Below are 27,196 nucleotides of genomic sequence, written 5' to 3'. Positions count from 1 at the left end.
TTTTTCACCCAGAGAGTTGTGAATTTGTGGAATTCTCTGCCACAGAGGGCAGTGGAGGCCAAATTACTGGATGGATTTGAGAGTTAGATAGAGCTCTAGGGGCTAGCAGAATCAAGGGGTATGGGGAGAAGGCACACACGGGTTACTGATTGTGAATGATCAGCCATGATCACAATGAATGGTGGTGCTGGCTCGAAGGGCCAAATGGCCTCCTCCTGCACCCATTTTCTATGTTTCTATGTTTCTACGATGGGCCTGAATTTGAATAAAGGAGACTTTGAAGGTGTGAGACGGGAATTGGCTCGGACAGATTGGCTAATCATACTTAAAGGGTTGACGGTGGAGATGCAATGGCGAAGATTTAAAGACCGCATGGATGAACTCCAGAAGTTGTTCATCCCTGTCTGGCGAAAAAATATAATGGGGAAGGCAGCTCAATCTTAACTGGTCCATGTGACAATAAACTGACCTTGGAACCTTGGACCGTGGCTGACCAGGGAAGTCAAGGATGGTGTTAAAGCCAAGGACAAGGAAAATAAATTGGCCAGAGGAAGTGTCAAACCAGAGGACTGGGAGACACTTAGAACTCAACAGAGGAGGACAAAGGGGTTAATTAAGAGGTGGGAAATAAGAGCGTGAAAGAAAGCTTGCGGGGAATATAAAAGCTGACTGTAAAAGCTTCTTTAGATATGTAAAAAGGAAAAGATTAGTGAGGACAAATGTAGGTCCCTTACAGTCAGAGACGGCTGAATTTATAATGGGAAATAAGGAAATGGCAGAACAGTTAAACAAGTACTTTGGTTCTGTCTTCACTAAGGAAGACACAAACAATCTCGCAGAAATACTAGGGGACCGAGGATCTAGTGGGAGGGAGGAACTGAAGGGAATCCACATTAGTCGGGAAATGGTGTAGCTAAACTGTTGGGACTGAAGGCATATAAATCCCCAGGGCCGGATGGTCTGCATCCCAGAGTACTCAAGGAGGTGGCCCTAGAAATCGTGGATGCATTGGTGATCATTTTCCAATGTTCTCTCGACTCTGGATCAGTTCCTGTGGACTGGAGGGTAGCCAATGTAACTCCACTTTTTAAGAAAGGAGGGAGAGAGAAAACAGGGAATTATAGATCAGTTAGCCTGACATTGGTAGTGGGGAAGATGCTGGAGTCGATTGTTAAAGATGTTATATCAGCACATTTGGATAGCAGTGATGGGATCGGTCAAAGTCAGCATGGATTTACGAAGGGGAAATCATGCTTGACTAATCTTCTGGAATTTCCAATTGGGGGTAGGGTGTTGACATGGATAGAGAACTGGTTGGCAGACAGGAAGCAAAGAGTAGGATTAACGGGTCCTTTTCAGAATGGCAGGCAGTGACTAGTGGGGTGCCGCAAGGCTCAGTGCTGGGACTCCAGTTATTTACAATATAGATTAACGATTTAGATGAGGGAATTAAATGTGACATCTCCAAGTTTGTGGATGACACAAAGCTGAGTGGCAGTGTGAGCTGTGAGGAGCATGCTATGAGGATGCAGGGTGACTTGGACAGGTTGTGTGAGTGGGTAGATGCATGGCAGATGCAGTTTAATGTGGATAAGTGTGAGGTTATCCACTTTGGTGGCAAGACCAGGAAGGCAGATTATTATCTGAATGGTGTCAGATTAGGAAAAGGCGAGGTGCAAGGAGACCTGGGTGTGCTTGTACATCAGTCACTGAAAGTAAGCATGCAGGTACAACAGGCAGTGAAGAAAGCCAATGGCACATTGGCCTTCATTGTGAGAGGATTTGAGTTTAGGATCAAGGAGGTCCTACTGCAGTTGTACAGGGCCCTGGTGAGACTGCACCTGGAGTATTGTGTGCAATTTTGGTCTCCAAATTTGAGGAAGGACATTGTTGCTACTATAGGATCGCCAGGTTAATTCCCGGGATGGCGGGACTGACGTATGATGAAATAATGGGTCGACTGGGTTTGTATTCACTGGAGTTTAGAAGGATGAGAGGGGATCTTATAGAAATGTATATAATTCTTAAAGGATTGGAAAGGCTAGATGCAGAAAAAATGTTCCCGATGTTGGGGGAGTCCAGAACCAGGGGCCACAGTTTAACAATAAGGGGTCGGTCATTTAGGACTGAGATGAAGAAAAACTTTTTCACCCAGAGAGTTGTGAATCTGTGGAATTCTCTGCCACAGAAGGCAGTGGAGGCCAATTCACTGGATGTTTTCAAGAGAGAGTTAGATTTAGTTCTTAGGGCTAACGGAATGAAGGGGTATGGGGAGAAGGCAGGAACGGGGTACTGATTGTGGATGATCAGCCATGATCATATTGAATGGCGGTGCTGGCTTGAAGGGCCGAATGGCCACCTCCTGCACCTATGTTTCTATGTATTGGGGGCTGGCTGAGAGGGTCTGAATCTAGGGAATTCTCTGTGCAATCTCTGTCCTCACTCTAAACATAGAAACATAGAAAATAGGTGCAGGAGATGGGCCTGTTTCCACGCTGTATCACTTTATGATCATGCTGGAGTAACGCAGCGGGTCAGGCAGCATCTGTGGTGTAAAAGGATGGGTGACGTTTCACAGAGTGCTGGAGTAACTCAGCGGGTCAGGCAGCATCTGTGGAGAACATGGATAGGTGACGTTTCACAGAGTGCTGGAGTAACTCAGCGGGTCAGGCAGCATCTGTGGAGAACATGGATAGGTTAGATACCATTGTATTGAACCATTGACCATTGACCATTGACCATTGAACTATTGAACCATTGAACCAGTGCCGTCCACAGCCGTCTGTGGCAATGAATCCCACAGATTCACCACCCTCTGGCTAAAGAAATTCCTCCTCATCTCGATTACGATTTCGATTAAGATTACGTTAAACTTTATCCATCCCCGGAGGGTGATTGGTCTGCCGACAGTCACAATGCACAACAAGGTACACGAAAACCTGAAATTAAAAGTGAAAACAAAAATAAACAGACAAGTGTCTGTTGGCTGGATGCCGTGTGCACGGCTCCCTCACCGGAACAAACGCACAAACAAACAAACGAACAGACACAGATTATCCCCTGGGAAGAGGATTCAATGGTCAATGGTTCAATGGTCAATGGTTAATGGTTCAATGGTTCAATGGTTCCGCCTTGAAAAACAATTTAGGACCCAACGTGGGGGGACGGTGGGAGAACAAAGTGGGTCCTAAATTGTTCTTCAAGGCGGCCCCCCCCCCCCCCCCCCCCACACAGGGTCCCCCATTCCCTTCCCCTCCTTTCTAAAGGAACGTCCTTTAATTTTGAGGCTGTGCCCTCTGGTCCTAGACTCTCCCACAAGTGGAAACATCCTCTCCACATCCACTCTATCCAGCCCACTCACTACTTGGTAAGTTTCGTTGAAGACCAACTGAACAAACAGGAGAATCGAGGTCGGGTTGAAACCAAAGGTCTTTTATTTCACAGCAACCAAACAGAATACATGTTGAAGCAAAGCCCGCTTACTGACGTCAGTCTCACGTTTCCAGGCACAAGTAGTAAAAACAAACCACTCTTTTGTAGCAACCAAGAACTGCAGATACTGGTGAATACGCAAAAAGACACAGAGTGCTGGAGTAACTCAGCGGGTCAGGCAGCATCTGTGGAGAACATGGATAGGTGACGTTTCACAGAGTGCTGGAGTAACTCAGCGGGTCAGGCAGCATCTGTGGAGAGAAGGAACGGGTGACGTTTCGGGTCGAGACCCTTCTTCAGACGGATGTCAGGGGAAGGGGCGGGACAAAGATAGAACTTAGTCGGAGACAGGAAGTCTTCTATCCTCCCTCTTCCCAGTTCTCCCACTAGTCTTCCTGTCTCCGACTACATTCTATCTTTGTTCCACTTCCTGCCCTGACATCAGTCTGAAGAAGAGTCTCGACCCGAAACGTCACCCATTCCTTCTCTCCAGAGATGCTGCCTGACCCGCTGAGTTAATCCAGATGTTTGTGTCTACCTTCGTTTTGAACCACCACCTGCAACTTCTACCCTGCAATAAGGCTGGTGAACACTGCACAACACTGACCTCAGCAACTGTGATCTTTCTGGACCTTGTCTTTGGCTGAACAATGCACTGTTATGCTTACCTAGTATTATTAAGAACAAGATTGACTGTTAACTTGACAGGTGACAAATTTGGAACTTGTAGAAACCAATGATACAATTACTTACACATCAACAGTAACCACGAACAAGTCATTAAACTGTTCATAAAGCTGGAACGTCAAGTCACAAGAAACTGCAGATGCTGGTGTTCTGATAAAACACTAAGTGCTGGAGGAACTCCGTGAGTCAGGCAGCATCTGGAGAGGAAAGGAGGCTCCCAACCCGAAATGTCACGTATCCATGTTCTCCACAGATGCTGCCTGACCCGCTGAGTTACTCCAGCATTCTGTGAAACGTCACCTATCCATGTTCTCCAGGGATGCTGCCCGAACTGTTGAGTTGCTCCAGAACTTTTTATACAAGCACCTTAATTCCTTGTATCTGCATCAGTGGTTGAGACGGACAGACAACGTTTTGGGTTGGGATCCTTCTTCAGATGTTAGTTTGTTAGCTTAGTTTATTGTAACGTGTACTGAGGTACAGTGAAAAGCTTTTATGTTGCGTGATATCCAGTCAGCGGAAAGATTGCACATGATTACAATTGAGAGAATAATGTTTAGTCCTGTAAAGTCCAATTAAAGATAGCCTGAGGGTCTCCAACGAGGTAGAATTCCACAGATTCACAACTCTCTGGGTGAAAAAGTTTTTCTGCATCTCAGTCCTAAATGACCGACCCCTTATTCTTAAACTGTGGCCCCTGGTTCTGGACTCCCCCAACATCGGGAACATTTTTCCTGCATCTAGCCTTTCCAATCCTTTAAGAATTATATACGTTATATCCCCTCTCATCATTGTAAACTCCAGTGAATACAAGCCCAGTCGACCCATTCTTTCATCATACGTCAGTCCCGCCATCCCGGGAATTAACCTGGTGAACCTACGCTGCACGCCCTCAGTAGCAAGAATGTCCTTCCTCAAATTTGGAAACCAAAATTGCACACAATACTCCAGGTGCGGTCTCACCAGGGCCCTGTACAACTGCAGGAGGAACTCCTTGATCCTAAACTCAAATCCTCTCACAATGAAGGCCAATGTGCCATTGGCTTTCTTCACTGCCTGCTGTACCTGATGCTTACTTTCAGTGACTGATGTACAACGACACCCAGGTCTCGTTGCACCTCCCCTTTTCTTAATCTGACACCATTCAGATAATAATCTGCCTTCCTGTTCTCCCCACCAAAGTGGATAACCTCACACTTATCCACATTATACTGCATCTGCCATGCATCCGCCCACTCACCCAACCTGTCCAAGTCACCCTGCATCCTCATAGCATCCTCCTCACAGCTCACACTGCCACCCAGCTTTGTGTCATCCGCAAACTTGGAGATGTCACATTTAATTCCCTCGTCTAAATCGTTAATATATATTGTAAATAGCTGGGGTCCCAGCATCGAGCCTTGCGGCACCCCACTAGTCACTGCCTGCCATTCTGAAAAGGACCCATTAATTCCTATTCTTTGCTTCCTGTCTGCCAACCAGTTCTCTATCCATGTCAGTACCCTACCTCCAATACCATGTGCTCCAATTTTGCTCACTAATCTCTTGAGTGGGAACTTGTCAAAGGCTTTTTGAAAGTCCAGATACACCACATCCATTGGCTCTCCATTATCCATTCTACTTATTTGATCCTCATAAAATTACAGAAGATTAGTCAAGCATGATTTCCCCTTCATAAACCCATGTTGACTTTGACCGATCCCATCACTGCTTTCCAAATGTGCTGCTATAACATCTTTAACAATCGACTCCAGCATCTTCCCCACTACCGATGTCAGGCTGACTGGTCTATAATTCCCTGTTTTCTCTCTCCCTCCTTTCTTAAAAAGTGGAGCTACATTGGCTAGCCTCCAGTCCACAGGAACTGATCCAGAGTCGAGAGAACATTGGAAAATGATCACCATTTCCTGACTAATGTGGATTCCCTTCAGTTCCTCCCTCCCACTAGATCCTCGGTCCCCTAGTATTTCAGCGAGATTGTTTGTGTCTTCCTCAGTGAAGACAGAACCAAAGTACTTGTTTAACTGTTCTGCCATTTCCTTATTTCCCATTATAAATTCAGCCGTCTCTGACTGTAAGGGACCTACATTTGTCCTCACTAATCTTTTCCTTTTTACATATCTAAAGAAGCTTTTACAGTCAGCTTTTATATTCCCCGCAAGCTTTCTTTCACGCTCTTATTTCCCACCTCTTAATTAACCCCTTTGTCCTCCTCTGTTGAGTTCTAAGTGTCTCCCAGTCCTCTGGTTTGACACTTCCTCTGGCCAATTTATTTTCCTTGTCCTTGGCTTTAACACCATCCTTGACTTCCCTGGTCAGCCACGGTCCAAGGTTCCAAGGTCAGTTTATTGTCACATGGACCAGTTAAGGTTGAGCTGCCTTCCCCGTTATATTTTTTCGCCAGACAGGGATGAACAACTTCTGGAGTTCATCCATGCGGTCTTTAAATCTTCGCCATTGCATCTCCACCGTCAACCCTTTAAGTATGATTAGCCAATCTGTCCGAGCCAATTCCCGTCTCACACCTTCAAAGTCTCCTTTATTCAAATTCAGGGCCATCGTAGAAACATAGAAACATAGAAAATAGGTGCAGGAGGAGGCCATTTGGCCCTTCGAGCCAGCACCACCATTCATTGTGATCATGGCTGATCATCCACAATCAGTAACCCGTGCCTGCCTTCTCCCCATATCCCTTGATTCCACTAGCCCCTAGAGCTCGATCTAACTCTCTCTTAAATCCATCCAGTGATTTGGCCTCCACTGCCCTCTGTGGCAGAGAATTCCACAAATACACAACTCTCTGGGTGAAAAAGGTTTCTTCTCACCTCAGTTTTTAGTGGCCTCCCCTTTATTCTTAGACTGTGTGGCCCCTGGTTCTGGACTCGTCTCTGAATTAACCCTGTCATGCTCCATCCTAATGCAGGATTCCACCATATACAATAGACAATAGGTGCAGGAGGAGGCCATTTGAGCCAGCACTGCCATTCAATGTGATCATGGCTGATCATTCTCAATCAGTACCCCGTTCCTACCTTCTCCCCATACCCACTGACTCTACTATCCTTAAGAGCTCTATCTAGCTCTCTCTTGAATGCATTCAGAGAATTGGCCTCCACTGCCTTCTGAGGCAGAGAATTCCACAGATTCACAACTCTCTGAGTGAAAAAGTTTTTCCTCATCTCCGTTCTAAATGGCCTACCCCTTATTCTTAAACTGTGGCCCCTGGTTCTGGACTCCACCAACATTGGGAACATGTTTCCTGCCTCTAGCGTGTCCAACCCCTTAATAATCTTATATGGGAACAGCTCCATCCAAGACCGCGAGAAACCGCAGAGAGTTGTGTACGCAGCCCAGACCATCACACAAACCAACCTCCCTCCCACCGCCTCCATCTACACCTCACGCTGCCTCGGCAAGGCCAGCAGCATCATCAAGGACCAGTCTCACCCCGGTCACTCCGTCTTCTCCCCTCTCCCATCGGGCAAGAGGTACAGAAGTGTGAAAACGCACACCTCCAGATTCAGGGACAGTTTCTTCCCGGCTGTTATCAGGCAACTGAACCGTCCTCTCACCAACTAGAGAGGGTCTGAATCTGGGGAATTCTCTGCGCAATCTCTGCCCTCACTTTATGATCATGCTTTATGATCACTTTATGATCATGCTGGAGTAACTCAGCGGGTCAGGCAGCATCTGTGGAGAACATGGATAGGTGACATTTCACAGAGTGCTGGAGTAACTCAGCGGGTCAGGCAACATCTGTGGAGAGAAGGAATGGGTGACGTTTTGGGTCGAGACCCTCGTTCATCTTGCCATAAGATGTTTAAGTTTAGTTTAGTTTAGTTTTGAGATAGAGCATGGGATCTGGCCCTTTCGGCCCACCGAGTCCACACTGCCCTATGATCAGCCCCAACACTAGTACCATCCTGCACACACCAGGGATAATTTACAGAAGCCAATTAACCTACAAACCTGCACGTCTTTGGAGTGTGGGAGGAAACCGGAGCGCCCGGAGAAAACCCACGCAGGTCACGGCGAGAACGTACAAACTCCGTACAGACAGCGCCCGTAGTCGGGATGGAACCCGGGTCTCTGGCGCCGTGAGGCAGCAGCTCTACCCGCTGCACCACCGTGACCACAGAGATGAACATAATCTCAACACATTCCTGCCAATATCCCTCACAGAACACAGAACAGTCCAGCACAGAGACAGGCCCTTCGGCCCACAGTGTCCGTGCTGTACATGATGCCAAGACCAACTCCCCCCTGCCCACCCGTGACCCAGACCCCACCATTCCCTGCATATCCGTGTGCCCGTCCAAACGCCTCAAACACCACTATCGTATCTGCCCCCACCCCCACCCCTGGCAGTGCGTTCCAGACCCCCACCCCCTTCTGTGTAAAACACTTGCCCCCCACATCTCCTTGACACTTTGCCCCTCTCACCTTAAAGCTGTGCCCTCTGGTCGTGGGCACTGCCCCCCCTGGGGAAAGGTTGTGACTGTCGGCCCCATCTACGACGCTCCCAGTTTATAAACTTCTATCCGGTCTCCCCTCGACCTCCAGAGAAACAACCCCAGTCTGTCCCCCCACCCCCTGTAGCTCCCACCCTCTAATCCCCCCTCCCCCTGTAGCTCCCACCCTCTAATCCCCCCTCCCCCTGTAGCTCCCACCCTCTAATCCCCCCCCCCCACCTGTAGCTGGGACCCTCTAATCCCCCCCTCCCCCTGTAGCTGGGACCGTCTAATCCCCACTCCCCCTGTAGCTGCGACCCTCTAATCCTCCCTCCCCCTGTAGCTCACACCCTCTAAACCCCCCCCCATGTAGCTGGGACCCTCTAATCCCCCCCCCCCTGTAGCTACGACCCTCTAATCGTTCTGGTGAACCTTCTCTGCCCCTCTCCAAAGCCCCCCACATCCTACCTGTAATGGGTGCGACCAGAACTACACAGAATGATCCCCATGATCTCTAACGTCTCTCAGCAACCCTTGCTTTCCCTCTCTCTCCACCCCTCACCCACCCTAGTTCTCCGACCAGTTGGGCTGTCCTGATTAAATGTTATCTTTCTCTGCCTCCTTGGTACCTTGCCCTGGTTACATTCTTAAGGGGTTGGACAGGCTAGATGCAGGAAGACTGTTCTCGATGTTGGGGAAGTCCAGAACAAGGGGTCACAGTTTAAGGATAAGGGGGAAGTCTTTTAGGACCGAGATGAGATCGTTTTTCTTCACACAGAGAGTGGTGAATCTGTGGAATTCTCTGCCACAGAAGGTAGTTGAGGCCAGTTCATTGGCTATATTTAAGAGGGAGTTAGATGTGGCCCTTGTGGCTAAAGGGATCAGGGGGTATGGAGAGAAGGCAGGTACGGGATACTGAGTTGGATGATCAGCCATGATCATATTGAATGGTGGTGCAGGCTCAAAGGGCCGAATGGCCTACTCCTGCACCTAGTTTCTATGTTTCTATGTTTCTATGTTAACAATCATCTAATCTACATTTTCCTTGAGCTTTGTCCCCTTTGATCTCTCGTCTTCACACCTTACCCTTCCAAATCTCTGTGTCTCTCTCTACCCTGACTCTCAATCTGAAGAAGGGTCTCAACCCAAAGCATCACCCATTCCTTCTCTCCACAGATGCTGCCTGACCCGCTGAGTTACTCCAGCACTTTGTGAAACGTCACCTATCCATGTTCTCCACAGATGCTGCCTGACCCGCTGAGTTACTCTAGCACTTTGTATAGTTTTACATTTAGCTCAGAGATACAGCGCGGAAACAGGCCCTTCGGCCCACGAGACCGTGCTAACCATCGATCCCTGCACACTAACACTATCCCACACACACGAGGAACAATTTACAATTTTACAGAAGCCAATTAACCTACAAACCTGCACGTCTTTGGAGTCTGGGAGGAAACCGGAGCGCCCGGAGAAAACCCACACAGGTCACGGGGAGAACGTACAAACTCCGTACAGACAGCGCCCGTAGTCAGGTTTGAACCCGGGTCTCTGGCGCCGTGAGGCAGCAGCTCTACCCGCTGCACCACCGTGACCGCACAGATGAACATAATCTCAACACATTCCTGCCAATATCCCTCATAGAACACAGAACAGTCCAGCAGAGACAGGCCCTTCGGCCCACAGTGTCCGTGCTGTACATGATGCCAAGACCAACTCCCCCCTGCCCGCCCGTGCCCCAGACCCCCCCATTCCCTGCATATCCGTGTGCCCGTCCAAACGCCTCAAACACCACTATCGTATCTGCCCCCACCCCCACCCCTGGCAGTGCGTTCCAGCACCCACCCCCCTCTGTGTAAAACACTTGCCCCCCACATCTCCTTTACACTTTGCCCCTCTCACCTTAAAGCTGTGCCCTCTGGTCTTGGGCACTGCCCCCCCTGGGGAAAGGTTGTGACTGTCGGCCCCATCTACGACGCTCCCAGTTTATAAACTTCTATCCGGTCTCCCCTCGACCTCCAGAGAAACAACCCCAGTCTGTCCCCCCACCCCCTGTAGCTCCCACCCTCTAATCCCCCCTCCCCCTGTAGCTCCCCCCCTCTAATCCCCCCACCCCCTGTAGCTGGGACACTCTAATCCCCCCTCCCCCTGTAGCTCCCACCCTCTAATCCCCCCTCCCCCTGTAGCTCACACCGTCTAATCCCCCCTCCCCCTGTAGCTGGGACCCTCTAATCCACCCTCCCCCTGTAGCTCCCACCCTCTAATCCACCCCCCCCCCTGTAGCTCCCACCCTCTAATCCCCCCCCCCCCGTAGCTGGGACCCTCTAATCCCCCCTCCCCCTGTAGCTGGGACCCTCTAATCCCCCCCCCCTTTAGCTCACACCCTCTAATCCCCCCCCTGTAGCTCACACCCTCTAATCCCCCCTCCCCCTTTAACTGCGACCCTCTAATCCCCCCCCCCTGTAGCTGGGACCCTCTAATCCCCCCCCCTGTAGCTACGACCCTCTAATCGTTCTGGTGAACCTTCTCTGCCCCTCTCCAAAGCCCCCCACATCCTACCTGTAATGGGTGCGACCAGAACTACACAGAATGACCCCCATGATCTCTAACGTCTCTCAGCAACCCTTGCTTTCCCTCTCTCTCCACCCCTCACCCACCCTAGTTCTCCGACCAGTTGGGCTGCCCTGATTAAATGTTATCTTTCTCTGCCTCCTTGGTACCTTGCCCTGGTTACATTCTTAAGGGGTTGGACAGGCTAGATGCAGGAAGACTGTTCCCGATGTTGGGGAAGTCCAGAACAAGGGGTCACAGTTTAAGGATAAGGGGGAAGTCTTTTAGGACCGAGATGAGAACGTATTTTTTCACACAGAGAGTGGTGAATCTGTGGAATTCTCTGCCACAGAAGGTAGTTGAGGCCAGTTCATTGGCTATATTTAAGGGGGAGTTAGATGTGGCCCTTGTGGCTAAAGGGATCAGGGGGTATGGAGAGAAGGCAGGTACAGGTTACTGAGTTGGATGATCAGCCATGATCATATTGAATGGTGGTGCAGGCTCGAAGGGCCGAATGGCCTACTCCTGCACCTAGTTTCTATGTTTCTATGTTTCTATGTTAACAATCATCTAATCTACATTTTCCTTGAGTTTGGTCCTCTTTGATCTCTCGTTTTCACACCTTACCCTTCCAAATCTCTGTGTCTCTCTCTACCCTGACTCTCAATCTGAAGAAGGGTCTCAACCCAAAGCATCACCCATTCCTTCTCTCCACAGATGCTGCCTGACCCGCTGAGTTACTCCAGCACTTTGTATAGTTTTACATTTAGTTCAGAGATACAGCGCGGAAACAGGCCCTTCGGCCCACGAGACCGTGCTAACCAGCGATCCCCGCACACTAACACTATCCCACACACACTAGGGACAATTTACAATTTTACAGAAGCCAATTAACCTACAAACCTGCACGTCTTTGGAGTGTGAGAGGAAACCGGAGCGCCCGGAGAAAACCCACGCAGGTCACGGGGAGAACGTACAAACTCTGTACAGACAGCGCCCGTAGTCGGGATGGAACCCGGGTCTCTGGCGCCGTGAGGCAGCAGCTCTACCCGCTGCACCACCGTGACCACAGAGATGAACATAATCTCAACACATTCCTGCCAATATCCCTCACAGAACACAGAACAGTCCAGCACAGAGACAGGCCCTTCGGCCCACAGTGTCCGTGCTGTACATGATGCCAAGACCAACTCCCCCCTGCCCACCCGTGACCCAGACCCCACCATTCCCTGCATATCCGTGTGCCCGTCCAAACGCCTCAAACACCACTATCGTATCTGCCCCCACCCCCACCCCTGGCAGTGCGTTCCAGACCCCCACCCCCCTCTGTGTAAAACACTTGCCCCCCACATCTCCTTGACACTTTGCCCCCCTCACCTTAAAGCTGTGCCCTCTGGTCGTGGGCACTGCCCCCCCTGGGGAAAGGTTGTGACTGTCGGCCCCATCTACGACGCTCCCAGTTTATAAACTTCTATCCGGTCTCCCCTCGACCTCCAGAGAAACAACCCCAGTCTGTCCCCCCACCCCCTGTAGCTCCCACCCTCTAATCCCCCCTCCCCCTGTAGCTCCCACCCTCTAATCCCCCCTCCCCCTGTAGCTCCCACCCTCTAATCCCCCCCCCCCACCTGTAGCTGGGACCCTCTAATCCCCCCCTCCCCCTGTAGCTGGGACCATCTAATCCCCACTCCCCCTGTAGCTGCGACCCTCTAATCCTCCCTCCCCCTGTAGCTCACACCCTCTAAACCCCCCCCCCCCATGTAGCTGGGACCCTCTAATCCCCCCCCCCCCCTGTAGCTACGACCCTCTAATCGTTCTGGTGAACCTTCTCTGCCCCTCTCCAAAGCCCCCCACATCCTACCTGTAATGGGTGCGACCAGAACTACACAGAATGACCCCCATGATCTCTAATGTCTCTCAGCAACCCTTGCTTTCCCTCTCTCTCCACCCCTCACCCACCCTAGTTCTCCGACCAGTTGGGCTGTCCTGATTAAATGTTATCTTTCTCTGCCTCCTTGGTACCTTGCCCTGGTTACATTCTTAAGGGGTTGGGCAGGCTAGATGCAGGAAGACTGTTCTCGATGTTGGGGAAGTCCAGAACAAGGGGTCACAGTTTAAGGATAAGGGGGAAGTCTTTTAGGACCGAGATGAGATCGTTTTTCTTCACACAGAGAGTGGTGAATCTGTGGAATTCTCTGCCACAGAAGGTAGTTGAGGCCAGTTCATTGGCTATATTTAAGAGGGAGTTAGATGTGGCCCTTGTGGCTAAAGGGATCAGGGGGTATGGAGAGAAGGCAGGTACGGGATACTGAGTTGGATGATCAGCCATGATCATATTGAATGGTGGTGCAGGCCAAAGGGCCGAATGGCCTACTCCTGCACCTATTTTCTATGTTTCTATGTTAACAATCATCTAATCTACATTTTCCTTGAGCTTTGTCCCCTTTGATCTCTCGTTTTCACACCTTACCCTTCCAAATCTCTGTGTCTCTCTCTACCCTGACTCTCAATCTGAAGAAGGGTCTCAACCCAAAGCATCACCCATTCCTTCTCTCCACAGATGCTGCCTGACCCGCTGAGTTACTCTAGCACTTTGTATAGTTTTACATTTAGCTCAGAGATACAGCGCGGAAACAGGCCCTTCGGCCCACGAGACCGTGCTAACCATCGATCCCTGCACACTAACACTATCCCACACACACGAGGAACAATTTACAATTTTACAGAAGCCAATTAACCTACAAACCTGCACGTCCTTGGAGTGTGGGAGGAAACCGGAGCGCCCGGAGAAAACCCACGCAGGTCACGGGGAGAACGTACAAACTCCGTACAGACAGCGCCCGTAGTCAGGTTTGAACCCGGGTCTCTGGCGCCGTGAGGCAGCAGCTCTACCCGCTGCACCACCGTGACCGCACAGATGAACATAATCTCAACACATTCCTGCCAATATCCCTCATAGAACACAGAACAGTCCAGCAGAGACAGGCCCTTCGGCCCACAGTGTCCGTGCTGTACATGATGCCAAGACCAACTCCCCCCTGCCCGCCCGTGCCCCAGACCCCCCCATTCCCTGCATATCCGTGTGCCCGTCCAAACGCCTCAAACACCACTATCGTATCTGCCCCCACCCCCACCCCTGGCAGTGCGTTCCAGCACCCACCCCCCTCTGTGTAAAACACTTGCCCCCCACATCTCCTTTACACTTTGCCCCTCTCACCTTAAAGCTGTGCCCTCTGGTCTTGGGCACTGCCCCCCCTGGGGAAAGGTTGTGACTGTCGGCCCCATCTACGACGCTCCCAGTTTATAAACTTCTATCCGGTCTCCCCTCGACCTCCAGAGAAACAACCCCAGTCTGTCCCCCCACCCCCTGTAGCTCCCACCCTCTAATCCCCCCTCCCCCTGTAGCTCCCCCCCTCTAATCCCCCCTCCCCCTGTAGCTCCCACCCTCTAATCCCCCCTCCCCCTGTAGCTCACACCCTCTAATCCCCCTCCCCCTGTAGCTGGGACCCTCTAATCCACCCTCCCCCTGTAGCTCCCACCCTCTAATCCCCCCACCCCCTGTAGCTGGGACACTCTAATCCCCCCTCCCCCTGTAGCTCCCACCCTCTAATCCCCCCTCCCCCTGTAGCTCACACCCTCTAATCCCCCCTCCCCCTGTAGCTGGGACCCTCTAATCCACCCTCCCCCTGTAGCTCCCACCCTCTAATCCACCCTCCCCCTGTAGCTGGGACCCTCTAATCCACCCCCCCCCCTGTAGCTCCCACCCTCTAATCCCCCCCCCCCCCCCCGTAGCTCACACCCTCTAATCCCCCCTCCCCCTGTAGCTGGGACCCTCTAATCCCCCCCCCCCCTGTAGCTCACACCCTCTAATCCACCCTCCCCCTGTAGCTCCCACCCTCTAATCCACCCTCCCCCTGTAGCTGGGACCCTCTAATCCACCCCCCCCCTGTAGCTCCCACCCTCTAATCCCCCCCCCCCCGTAGCTGGGACCCTCTAATCCCCCCTCCCCCTGTAGCTGGGACCCTCTAATCCCCCCCCCCCTTTAGCTCACACCCTCTAATCCCCCCCCTGTAGCTCACACCCTCTAATCCCCCCTCCCCTTTAACTGCGACCCTCTAATCCCCCCCCCCTGTAGCTGGGACCCTCTAATCCCCCCCCCTGCAGCTACGACCCTCTAATCGTTCTGGTGAACCTTCTCTGCCCCTCTCCAAAGCCCCCCACATCCTACCTGTAATGGGTGCGACCAGAACTACACAGAATGACCCCCATGATCTCTAACGTCTCTCAGCAACCCTTGCTTTCCCTCTCTCTCCACCCCTCACCCACCCTAGTTCTCCGACCAGTTGGGCTGTCCTGATTAAATGTTATCTTTCTCTGCCTCCTTGGTACCTTGCCCTGGTTACATTCTTAAGGGGTTGGACAGGCTAGATGCAGGAAGATTGTTCCCGATGTTGGGGAAGTGCAGAACAAGGGGTCACAGTTTAAGGATAAGGGGGAAGTCTTTTAGGACCGAGATGAGAACGTTTTTTTTCACACAGAGAGTGGTGAATCTGTGGAATTCTCTGCCACAGAAGGTAGTTGAGGCCAGTTCATTGGCTATATTTAAGGGGGAGTTAGATGTGGCCCTTGTGGCTAAAGGGATCAGGGGGTATGGAGAGAAGGCAGGTACAGGTTACTGAGTTGGATGATCAGCCATGATCATATTGAATGGTGGTGCAGGCTCGAAGGGCCGAATGGCCTACTCCTGCACCTAGTTTCTATGTTTCTATGTTTCTATGTTAACAATCATCTAATCTACATTTTCCTTGAGTTTGGTCCTCTTTGATCTCTCGTTTTCACACCTTACCCTTCCAAATCTCTGTGTCTCTCTCTACCCTGACTCTCAATCTGAAGAAGGGTCTCAACCCAAAGCATCACCCATTCCTTCTCTCCACAGATGCTGCCTGACCCGCTGAGTTACTCCAGCACTTTGTATAGTTTTACATTTAGTTCAGAGATACAGCGCGGAAACAGGCCCTTCGGCCCACGAGACCGTGCTAACCAGCGATCCCCGCACACTAACACTATCCCACACACACTAGGGACAATTTACAATTTTACAGAAGCCAATTAACCTACAAACCTGCACGTCTTTGGAGTGTAGGAGGAAACCGGAGCGCCCGGAGAAAACCCACGCAGGTCACGGGGAGAACGTGCAAACTCCGTACAGACAGCGCCCGTAGTTGGGATGGAACCCGGGTCTCTGGCGCCGTGAGGCAGCAGCTCTACCCGCTGCACCACCGTGCCGACCTTCCTCAGGAGTTCGTTCAGACTGATTGTAGGGGTGGGGAGGGGGGAGGGGGGAGGGGGAGGGGGGAGGGGGGAGGGGGAGGGGGAGGGGGTAACTGGAATCAAGAAAAGGATTTGTCCTGATCTTCTCCTGCTTCCAGTTCCTTCCCCTGGACCTAGACAGAGAGAGAATCACAGTCACAGAGTGATACAGTGTGGAAACAGGCCCTTCGGCCCAACTCGCCCACACCGACCAACATGGTCCATCTGCACTAGTCCCACCTGCCCACACCGACCAACATGTCCCATCTACACTAGTCCCACCTGCCCACACCGACCAACATGCCCCACACTAGTCCCACCTGCCCACACCGACCAACATGTCCCATCTACACTGGTCCCACCTGCCCACACCGACCAACGTGCCCCATCTACACTAGTCCCACCTGCCCACACTGACCAACATGCCCCATCTACACTAGTCCCACCCGCCCATACCGACCAACATGCCCCATCTACACTAGTCCCACCCGCCCATACCGACCAACATGCCCCATCTGCACTAGTCCCACCTGCCCACACCGACCAACATGTCCCATCTACACTGGTCCCACCTGCCCACACCGACCAACGTGCCCCATCTACACTAGTCCCACCTGCCCACACTGACCAACATGCCCCATCTACACTAGTCCCACCTGCCCATACCGTCTAACATGCCCCATCTACACTAGTCCCACCTGCCCACACCGACCAACATGCCCCATCTACACTAGTCCCACCTGCCTGCGTTTGGTCCATATCCCTCCAAACCTGTCTTATCCATGTCCCTGTCCAACTGTTTCTTAAACGTTGGGATAGTCCCAGCCTCAACTACCTCCTCCAGCAGCTCGTTCCATACACCCACCACCCTCTGTGTGGACAAGTTACCCCTCAGATTCCTATTAAATCTTTTCCCCTTCACCTTGAACCCATGTCCTCTGGTCCTCGATTCCCCTACTCTGGGCAAGAGACTCTGTGCATCTACCCGATCTATTCCTCTCATGATTTTGTACACCTCTATAAGATCTCCCCTCATCCTCCTGCGCTCCATGGAATAGAGACCCAGCCTGCTCAATCTCTCCCTGTAGCTCACACCCTCTAGTCCTGGCAACATCCTCGTAAATCTTCTTTGCCCTGTCCAGCTTGACAATAGAGAGAGAGAGAGATGTTATGAGAGAGAGGGGGGGGGGGGGGTGGAGAGGGAGGGGTAGAGGGAGGGGGAGAGAGGGAGGGGGAGGGGGAGGGGGAGAGGGAGAGGGAGAGGAAGAGGAAGAGGGAGAGAGAGAGAGAGAGAGAGAGAGAACTGCAGTTTCACAAGATCCCAAATGACCACGTTGGCAGGAAGTGATGTTCTGTGCTGCCATTGCATCCTGTTTGAGGGGATGAGGTCAGTGGCATGGAACTGCAGACGCTGGTTAACAGCGAAAATAGACAGAGAGCTGGAGTAACTCATCGGGTCAGGCAGCATCTGTGGATAACATGGATAGGTGACGTTTCACAGAGTGCTGGAGTAACTCAGCGGGTCAGGCAGCATCTGTGGAGAACATGGATAGGTAACGTTTCGGGTTGAGAATGATCCATCAGTCTGAAGAAGGGTGTCGGCCCAAAACGTCAACTATCCATGTTCTCCACAGATGCTGCCTGACCCACTGAGTTACCCCAGCATTGTGTGTGTTGTGGGGGGGTGGTCTGTAATGGTGTCACCTCTGGTCGTTTCTGGGTTTCGGGGTGTGGCGTGCGTGGTGCACGGCACAGTGTGATTGGCTCCACCCTCGCTGCCCCGGGCGGTATGTGTAACATCGTCGGATTGCTTCATGAGTTGCGACATTCCTCCCACTTTACAAGACGTCCAAACTTCCCTCTGACATTCTGCACATTGGGCGGGAGGGAGTCCGCCTTTGCCGCACAGACATCCACGGACTCCTGACGCATCGCGTGGACCCCCAACCAAGACCACCGCGGTTACACAGACACCGTGAGTCAAACTACTTTGATGGATGTTATGTAGTGATTTTAAAAATCCTTTAAAGACCTGCGAAGATGGTTGTGAACGATTGCAGCAGGATGTGGATCGATTCTTGCTATGGAGGGCGTGCAGCGTAGGTTCACTAGGTTAATTCCCGGAATGGCGGGACTGTCGTATGTTGAAAGGCTGGAGCGATTGGGCTTGTATACACTGGAATTTAGAAGGATGAGGGGGGATCGTATTGAAACATATAAGATAATTAGGGGATTGGACACATTAGAGGCAGGAAACATGTTCCCAATGTTGGGGGAGTCCAGAACAAGGGGCCACAGTTTAAGAATAAGGGGTAGGCCATTTAGAACGGAGATGAGGAAGAACTTTTTCAGTCAGAGAGTGGTGAAGGTGTGGAATTCTCTGCCTCAGAAGGCAGTGGAGGCCAGTTCGTTGGATGCTTTCAAGAGAGAGCTGGATAGAGCTCTTAAGGATAGCGGAGTGAGGGTGTATGGGGAGAAGGCAGGAACGGGGTACTGATTGAGAGTGATCAGCCATGATCGCATTGAATGGCGGTGCTGGCTCGAAGGGCTGAATGGCCTACTCCTGCACCTATTGTCTATTGTCTATTGTCTATTGATTGGCCAGGTGGGCGGAGGAATGGTTGATGGAATTCAGAAGGACGAGAGGGGATCTTATTGAATTTATCAATCCCTTATAAATATAATTAAATTATTAAGGGTTTGGACACCTTAGAGGCAGGAAACATGTTCCCGATGTTAGGGGAGTTCAGAGCCAGGGGCCACAGTTTAAGAATAAGGGGTAGGCCATTTAGAACGGAGACGAGGAAAAACTTTTTCACCCAGAGAGTTGTGAATCTGTGGAATTCTCTGCCTCAGAAGGCAGTGGAGGCCAATTCTCTGAATGCTTTCAAGAGAGAGCTAGATAGAGCTCTTAAAGGTAGCGGTCTCTGAAGGGCAACTTTTTAACTCAGAAGGAGGAGGGTATATGGAACGAGCTGCCAGAGGTGGTAGTTGAGGCAAATACTATAACAAGATTTAAAATACATTTGTACAGGTATAATGTATTATGGATAGGAATATGGATCCTATATTCCTATAGGTATATGAATAGGAAAGGTTTAGAGTGATTTGGGCCAAATGTGGGCAGGTAGGATTAGCTTAGATAGGGCTAGATGGAGCACTTAAGGATAGCGGAGTCAGGGGGGTATGAGGAGAAGGCAGGAACGGGGTACTGATTGTGGATGTTCAGCCATGATCACATTGAATGGTGGAGCTGGCTCGAAAGGCCGAATGGCCTCCTCCTGCACCTATTGTCTAATGTCTATTGAATTTAATACGGGGAAGTGTGAGGTGTTGCATTTTGGGATCGGGTAGATGCACAGAGTCTCTTGCTCAGAGTAGGGGAATCGAGGACCAGAGGACATAGGTTCAAGGTGAAGGAGAAAAGATTTAGTAGGAATCTGAGGTGTAACTTTTCCACACAGAGGGTGGTGGGTGTATGGAACGAGCTGCCAGAGGAGGTAGTTGAGGCTGGGACTATCCCATCGTTTAAGAAACAGTTGGACAGGTACATGGATAGGACGGGTTTGAAGGGATATGGACCAAGCGCGGGCAGGTGGGACTAGTGTAGATGGGACATTGTTGGCCGGTGTGGGCAAGTTGGGCCCAAGGGCCTGTTTCCACGCTGTATCACTCAGTGACTCTATTGCCCAGAGTAAGGGAATCAATTTTTACAATGTTACTCCTCAACAGTGGCGCAGCAGTAGAGTTGCTACCTTACAGCTTCAGAGACCCGGGTTCCATCCCGACTACGGACGCTGTCTGTACCGAGTTTGCACGTTCTCCCCGAGACCTGCGTGGGTTTTCTCCGGGCGCTCCGGTTTCCTCCCACACTCCAAAGACGTGCAGATTTGTAGGTTAATTGGCTTGGTGTAAATGTAAAAATTGTCCCTAGTGTGTGTGGGATAGTGTTAGAGTGCGGGGATCGCTGGTCGGCGCGGACACGGTGGGCCGAAGGGCCTGTTTCCGGGCTGAACTAAACTAAACTGAACTAAGCTGTGACATCTGACATTCTCCACTGTGTGTTTCCTATAGGAAATGGCGGGTCAAAGCTACAAACTTGATGACTTTGACTTTGACGATATCTTTGAGAATTACTCGTACGAGCACGACATTGGGCCCGATGTATCTCCCTGCCCCCCCGTGGTGAACACGTCACTCAACGTGGCGATGGCCGCGGTCTACAGCCTGGTGTGTGTGCTGGCCGTGATCGGCAACCTGTTGGTGCTGGTCGTTATCCTTCACAACCGCCGCACCATCTCGTCCACGGACGTGTTCCTGCTCCACCTGGCCACGGCCGACCTTCTCTTCGCCCTCTCCCTGCCCTTCTGGGCGGTGGACGCGGTGTGGGGCTGGGTGTTTGGTGACGCCATGTGTAAGGTGGTCAGTATGTTGCAGGAGGTGAACTTCTACAGTGGCATCCTACTGCTGGCCTGCATCAGCATGGACCGTTACCTGGCCATCGTCTGCTCCGCCCGCTCGCAAGGTCGCGGGAGGCCGCGGCTGGTCAAGCTGGCGTGCACGGTGGTCTGGCTCTCGGCCCTGCTCCTGTCCCTGCCCGTCCTGTACAAGGGGGAGTTCGCCCACGGCGGCAGGACCCTGTGCTACGAGACCCTCGTGGGACAATCGGCCGCCGTCTGGCGAACCGCCACCAGGTTCCTGCGCCACGTGATCGGCTTCCTGTTGCCTCTGGCCGCCATGGGCTTCTGCTACACCGTGACCGTGTGGAGGCTGTGCCAGACCAACGGCTTCCAGAAGCAGAAAGCCATGAAGGTGATCGTGGCGGTGGTGCTGGCCTTCCTGGCCTGCTGGCTGCCCCACAACGTCACCGTGCTGGTCGACACGCTGGTGAGGAGCGGACTCGTCGAAGACTCTTGCGCCGGACGCCAGCACCTTGACAGGGCTCTGTCTGCCGCCCAGGCCCTGAGCTTCACGCACAGCTGCGTCAACCCAATCCTGTACGCCTTCATCGGGGTGAAGTTCAGGAAGAACCTGCTGAAGATCCTGGCTCAGTCTGGGTTCGTGAGGAGAGCCATCATCTCCAAGTACAGGAGGTCCATATCGTCCATCTCCGAGTCGGGCCTCATCTCCACCACCATCTTCCTGGACCACGATGCAAACGCACGGGCCAGTAAGTAACTGGCTGGGAAGGGACGTGACACATCTAACCACTGTAACATCCGCACAGCTGGAAGAACATCAGTGGAGACAAAAACACGATGAACAATGTAGGCGATCAATCTCAGAGAGACACAGCATGGAAACAGGCCCTTCAGGAATGCTCCCTCCGAACCTCCCTGGTCAACTCGTCCCTTCCTACCCAAAACACCGCAGGAGATGCAACACCTGTCCCTTTACCTCCCCCTCGACTCCGTCCAAGGACCCCGACAGTCTTTCCAGGTGAGGCAGAGGTCCACCTGCACCTCCTCCAACCTCATCTACTGTGTCCGCTGGTCCAGGTGTCAACATCTCCACATCGGCGAGACCAAGCGCAGGCTCGGCGATCGTTTCGCTGAACACCTCCACTCTTAACCAACCTAATCTCCCGGTGGCTCAGCACTTCAACTCCCCCTCCCACTCCCAATCTGACCTTCCTGTCCTGGGCCTCCTCCATTGTCAGAGTGAGGCCCAGTGCAAATTGGAGGAACAGCACCCCATATTTCACTTGGGTAGTTTACACCCCAGCGGTATGAACATTGACTTCTCTAACTTCAGATAGTCCCTGCTTTCCCCCTCTATCCCCTCCCCCTTCCCAGTTCTCCCACTAGTCTTCCTGTCTCCGACTACATTCTATCTTTGTCCCGCTCCCTCCCCTGACATCAGTCTGAAGAAGGGTCTCGACCCGAAACGTCACCCGTTCCTTCTCTCCCGAGATGCTGCCTGACCCTCTGAGTTACTCCAGCACTCTGTCAAACGTCACCTATCCATGTTCTCCACAGATGCTGCCTGACCCGCTGAGTTACTCCAGCACTCTGTCAAACGTCACCTGTCCATGTTCTCCACAGATGCTGCCTGACCCGCTGAGTTACTCCAGCACTCTGTCAAACGTCACCTATCCATGTTCTCCACAGATGCTGCCTGACCCGCTGAGTTACTCCAGCACTCTGTCAAACGTCACCTATCCATTTTCTCCACAGATGCTGCCTGACCCGCTGAGTTACTCCAGCACTCTGTCAAACGTCACCTATCCATTTTCTCCACAGATGCTGCCTGACCCGCTGAGTTACTCCAGCATTTTGTGTCTACCTTCGGCCCATGATGTCCACGCCGTTTACATTGATCCTACCAAATTGAATAAGGCATTGGTGAGGCCACATTAGAAGCACTGAGTTCAGTTTTGGCCACCTTGCTGTTGGAAAGATGTTGCTAAGCCAGGATGGGCTCAGAGAAGATTCTACGAGGATGTTGCCAGGACTCGAGGGCCTGAGCTACAGGGAGAGGTTGAGCAGGCTGGGACTCTATTTCTTGTAGCGCAGGAGGATGAGGGGAGATCTTATAGAGGTGTACAAGAGCCTTTTGCCCAAAGTAGGGGAATCAGGAACGAGAGGACATACGTTTCAGGTGAGAGAGGTACAGTTTAATAGGAATCTGAGTGGCAACTTTCTCACACAGAGGGTGGTGGGTGTATGGAAGGAGCTGCCGGAGGAGGTAGTTGAGGGTGGGACTATCACAACGTTTAAAAGACATTTGGGCAGGTACATGGATAGGACAAGTTTAGAGGGATCTGGGCCAAACGTGGGTAGGTGGGACTAGTGTAGCTGGGACATGTTGATTGGCATGGGCAAGTTGGGCCAAAGGGCCTGCTTCCGCGTTGTATCACTAAACTCTAAAGTCTAAAAAGATCGCAGTCCCTTGAATCCACTCTATCATTCCATAAAAGGTAGACACAGAGTGCTGGAGTATCTCAGCGGGTCAGGCAGCATCTGTGGAGAACATGGATAGGTGACGTTTCACAGAGTGCTGGAGTAACTCAGCGGGTCAGGCAGCATCTGTGGAGAACATGGATAGGTGACGTTTCACAGAGTGCTGGAGTAACTCAGCGGGTCAGGCAGCATCTGTGGAGAACATGGATAGGTGACGTTTCACAGAGTGCTGGAGTAACTCAGTGGGTCGGGCAACATCTGTGGAGAGAAGGAACGGGTGACGTTTTGGGTCGAGACCATTCTTCATCATTCCATAAGATGTTTAAGTTTAGTTTAGTTTAGTTTTGAGATATAGCATGGGATCTGGCCCTTTCGGCCCACCGAGTCCACAATGCCCTGCGATCAGCCCCTACACTAGTTCCATCCTGCACACACCAGGGATAATTTACAGAAGCCAATTAACCTACAAACTTGCACATCTTTGGAGTGTGGGAGGAAACCGGAGCGCCCGGAGAAAACCCACGCAGGTCACGGGGAGAACGTGCAAACTCCGTACAGACAGCGCCCGTAGTCGGGATGGAACCCGGGTCTCTGGCGCCGTGAGGCAGCAGCTCTACCCGCTGCACCACCGTGACCACAGAGATGAACATAATCTCAACACATTCCTGCCAATATCCCTCATAGAACACAGAACAGTACAGCAGAGACAGGCCCTTCGGCCCACAGTGTCCGTGCTGTACATGATGCCAAGACCAACTCCCCCCTGCCCACCCGTGCCCCAGACCCCCCCCATTCCCTGCATATCCGTGTGCCCGTCCAAACGCCTCAAACACCACTATCGAATCTGCCCCCACCCCCACCCCTGGCAGTGCGTTCCAGGCCCCCACCCCCACCCCCACCCTCACCCCCACCCCCCACCCCCACCCCTGGCAGTGCGTTCGAGGCCCCCACCCCCCCTCTGTGTAAAACACTTGCCCCCCACATCTCCTTTACACTTTGCCCCTCTCACCTTAAAGCTGTGCCCTCTGGTCTTGGGCACTGCCCCCCCTGGGGAAAGGTTGTGACTGTCGGCCCCATCTACGACGCTCCCAGTTTATAAACTTCTATCCGGTCTCCCCTCGACCTCCAGAGAAACAACCCCAGTCTGTCCCCCCCCCCCCCCCTGTAGCTCCCACCCTCTAATCCACCCTCCCCCTGTAGCTCACACCCTCTAATCCCCCCTCCCCCTGCAGCTGGGACCCTCTAATCCCCCCCCCCCCCCTGTAGCTGGGACCCTCTAATCCCCCCCCCACCTGTAGCTGGGACCCTCTAATCCCCACTCCCCCTGTAGCTCACACCCTCTAATCCCCCCTCCCCCTGTAGCTGGGACCCTCTAATCCCCCCTCCCCCTGTAGCTGGGACCCTCTAATCCCCCCACCCCCTGTAGCTCACACCCTCTAATCCACCCCCCCCCACCTGTAGCTGGGACCCTCTAATCCCCCCCCCTGTAGCTCACACCCTCTAATCCCCCCCCAGTAGCTCACACCCTCTAATCCCCCCCCCAGTAGCTCACACCCTCTAATCCCCCCCCCCCTGTAGCTGGGACCCTCTAATCCACCCTCCCCCTGTAGCTGGGACCCTCTAATCCACCCTCCCCCTGTAGCTGGGACCCTCTAATCCCCCCTCCTCCTGTAGCTGGGACCCTCTAATCCTCCCCCCCCCCCCTGTAGCTGGGGCCCTCTAATCCCCCCCCCCCCTTTAGCTCACACCCTCCAATCCCCCCCCCCTGTAGCTGGGACCCTCTATTCCCACCTCCCCCTTTAGCTGCGACCCTCTAATCCCCCCCTCCCCCTGTAGCTGGGACCCTCTAATCCCCCCCCCCTGTAGCTACGACCCTCTAATCGTTCTGGTGAACCTTCTCTGCCCCTCTCCAAAGCCCCCCACATCCTACCTGTAATGGGTGCGACCAGAACTGCACAGAATGACCCCCATGATCTCTAACGTCTCTCAGCAACCCTTGCTTTCCCTCTCTCTCCACCCCTCACCCACCCTAGTTCTCCGACCAGTTGGGCTGTCCTGATTAAATGTTATCTTTCTCTGCCTCCTTGGTACCTTGCCCTGGTTACATTCTTAAGGGGTTGGACAGGCTAGATGCAGGAAGATTGTTCCCGATGTTGGGGAAGTCCAGAACAAGGGGTCACAGTTTAAGGATAAGGGGGAAGTCTTTTAGGACCGAGATGAGAACGTTTTTTTTCACACAGAGAGTGGTGAATCTGTGGAATTCTCTGCCACAGAAGGTAGTTGAGGCCAGTTCATTTGAAATATTTAAGAGGGAGTTAGATGTGGCCCTTGTGGCTAAAGGGATCAGGGGGTATGGAGAGAAGGCAGGTACAGGATATTGAGTTGGATGATCAGCCATGATCATATTGAATGGTAGTGCAGGCTCGAAGGGCCGAATGGCCTACTCCTGCACCTATTTTCTATGTTTCTATGTTAACAATCATCTAATCTACATTTTCCTTGAGCTTTGTCCCCTTTGATCTCTCGTTTTCACACCTTACCCTTCCAAATCTCTGTGTCTCTCTCTACCCTGACTCTCAATCTGAAGAAGGGTCTCAACCCAAAGCGTCACCTATCCATGTTCTCCACAGATGCTGCCTGACCCGCTGAGTTACTCCAGCACTTTGTGAAACGTCACCTATCCATGTTCTCCACAGAGACCCACTGACCCGCTGAGTTACCCCAGGATTTGGTGACTCTCCCCATAATAGACAATAGATAACAGACAATAGGTGCAGGAGGAGGCCATTTGGCCCTTCGAGTCAGCACCGCCATTCACTGTGATCATGGCTGATCATCCACAATCAGTGCCCCGTTCCTGCCTTCTCCCCATAACCCCTGACTCCGCTATCCTTAAGAGCTCTATCTAGCTCTCTGTTGAAAGCATCCAGTGAATTGGCCTCCACTGCCCTCTGTGGCAGAGAATTCCACAAATTCACAACTCTCTGGGTGAAGAAGTTTTTTCTCACCTCAGTTTTAAATGGCCTCCCCTTTATTCTTAGACTGTGTGGCCCCTGTTTCTGGACTCCCCCAACATTGGGAACATGTTTCCTGCATCTAGCATGTCCAGTCCTTTCATAATGTTATATGTCTCTATAAGCTTGTACGTCTTACGAACTGTTGCCTACTCAACCAGGAATGCTGGCGGGTTCTTGGTCATTCTGGAGAAGTGCTGAGAAGATCTTGCCCAAGTAGAGCATTGATCTGAAAAGGTTTCCACCAACAACGTTTCAATGGTGGTTGCGAATGGATCAGCCAGCCAATTAACCTACAAACCTGCACGCCTTTGGAGTGTGGGAGGAAACCGGAGAGCCCGGAGAAAACCCACGCAGGTCACGGGGAGAACGTGCAAACTCCGTACAGACAGCTCCCGTTGTCAGGATGGAACCCGGGTCTCTGGCGCCGTGAGGCAGCAGCTCTACCCGCTGCGCCACCGTGCCGTCCCGTCTCCTGTTCTTCTGCTGGACATTGGTTGTTGTACTCCACGGTCAGGGGTAGAACATTGTCCTGTTGTATGTACGTCAGATCACCGCGATGTGCTTCTTGTTGTTTCTCCAGGTTCATCGGCAACTTAATAAACTCACTTTGCACCTACACTTCCAACCAGGTCTCCTGCAAATCTCTCTTGACCTTCATAGAATAGAAGATTAAAGCAATAGAATATTTGTGCACCATAAAATATAGAACGGCGTTCCTTTAGGAAGGAGATGAGGAAGAATTTCTTTAGTCAGAGGGTGGTGAATCTGTGGGATTCTTTGCCAGACGGCTGTGGAGGCCACAAGTCAGTAGGTATTTTGAAGGCAGAGATAGATAGATTCTTGATCAGTGCGG

The 27,196-nt window shown here is 52.1% G+C and overlaps 2 protein-coding genes across 3 annotated transcripts in view; one reads left to right on the top strand and one right to left on the bottom strand.

Annotated features, from left to right (window-relative positions):
• LOC144595701 (C-X-C chemokine receptor type 2-like) overlaps nt 1-27,196 on the bottom strand; it is a 350,033-nt gene that overhangs the window by 6,565 nt on the left and 316,272 nt on the right. Inside the window, exon 1 of one of the 2 annotated variants that reach the window (XM_078403240.1) lies at nt 8,563-8,663. The exons of the other annotated variant lie outside the window; for it this stretch is intronic. The gene's annotated coding sequence lies outside the window, so the exon portion shown is untranslated. Of the gene's footprint in view, nt 1-8,562; nt 8,664-27,196 lie in introns of those variants that run through there. 2 annotated transcript variants of the gene reach the window in all.
• LOC144596158 (C-X-C chemokine receptor type 2-like) lies at nt 20,463-21,602 on the top strand. Its single transcript, XM_078404335.1, has one exon. It carries the CDS (start codon nt 20,502-20,504, stop codon nt 21,600-21,602), a length of 1,101 nt encoding a protein of 366 aa, XP_078260461.1. The 5' UTR covers nt 20,463-20,501.

The sequence above is a fragment of the Rhinoraja longicauda genome, chromosome 8 (genome assembly GCF_053455715.1).
Source record: "Rhinoraja longicauda isolate Sanriku21f chromosome 8, sRhiLon1.1, whole genome shotgun sequence".
Classification (NCBI taxonomy): Eukaryota; Metazoa; Chordata; class Chondrichthyes; order Rajiformes; family Arhynchobatidae; genus Rhinoraja; species Rhinoraja longicauda.
This window is presented reverse-complemented; position numbering and strand designations above follow the sequence as displayed.

Excerpts from the sequence above, each read along its gene's own strand:
- LOC144596158 (XM_078404335.1), top strand. The coding sequence starts at position 20,502 with ATGGCGGGTCAAAGCTACAAACTTGATGACTTTGACTTTGACGATATC.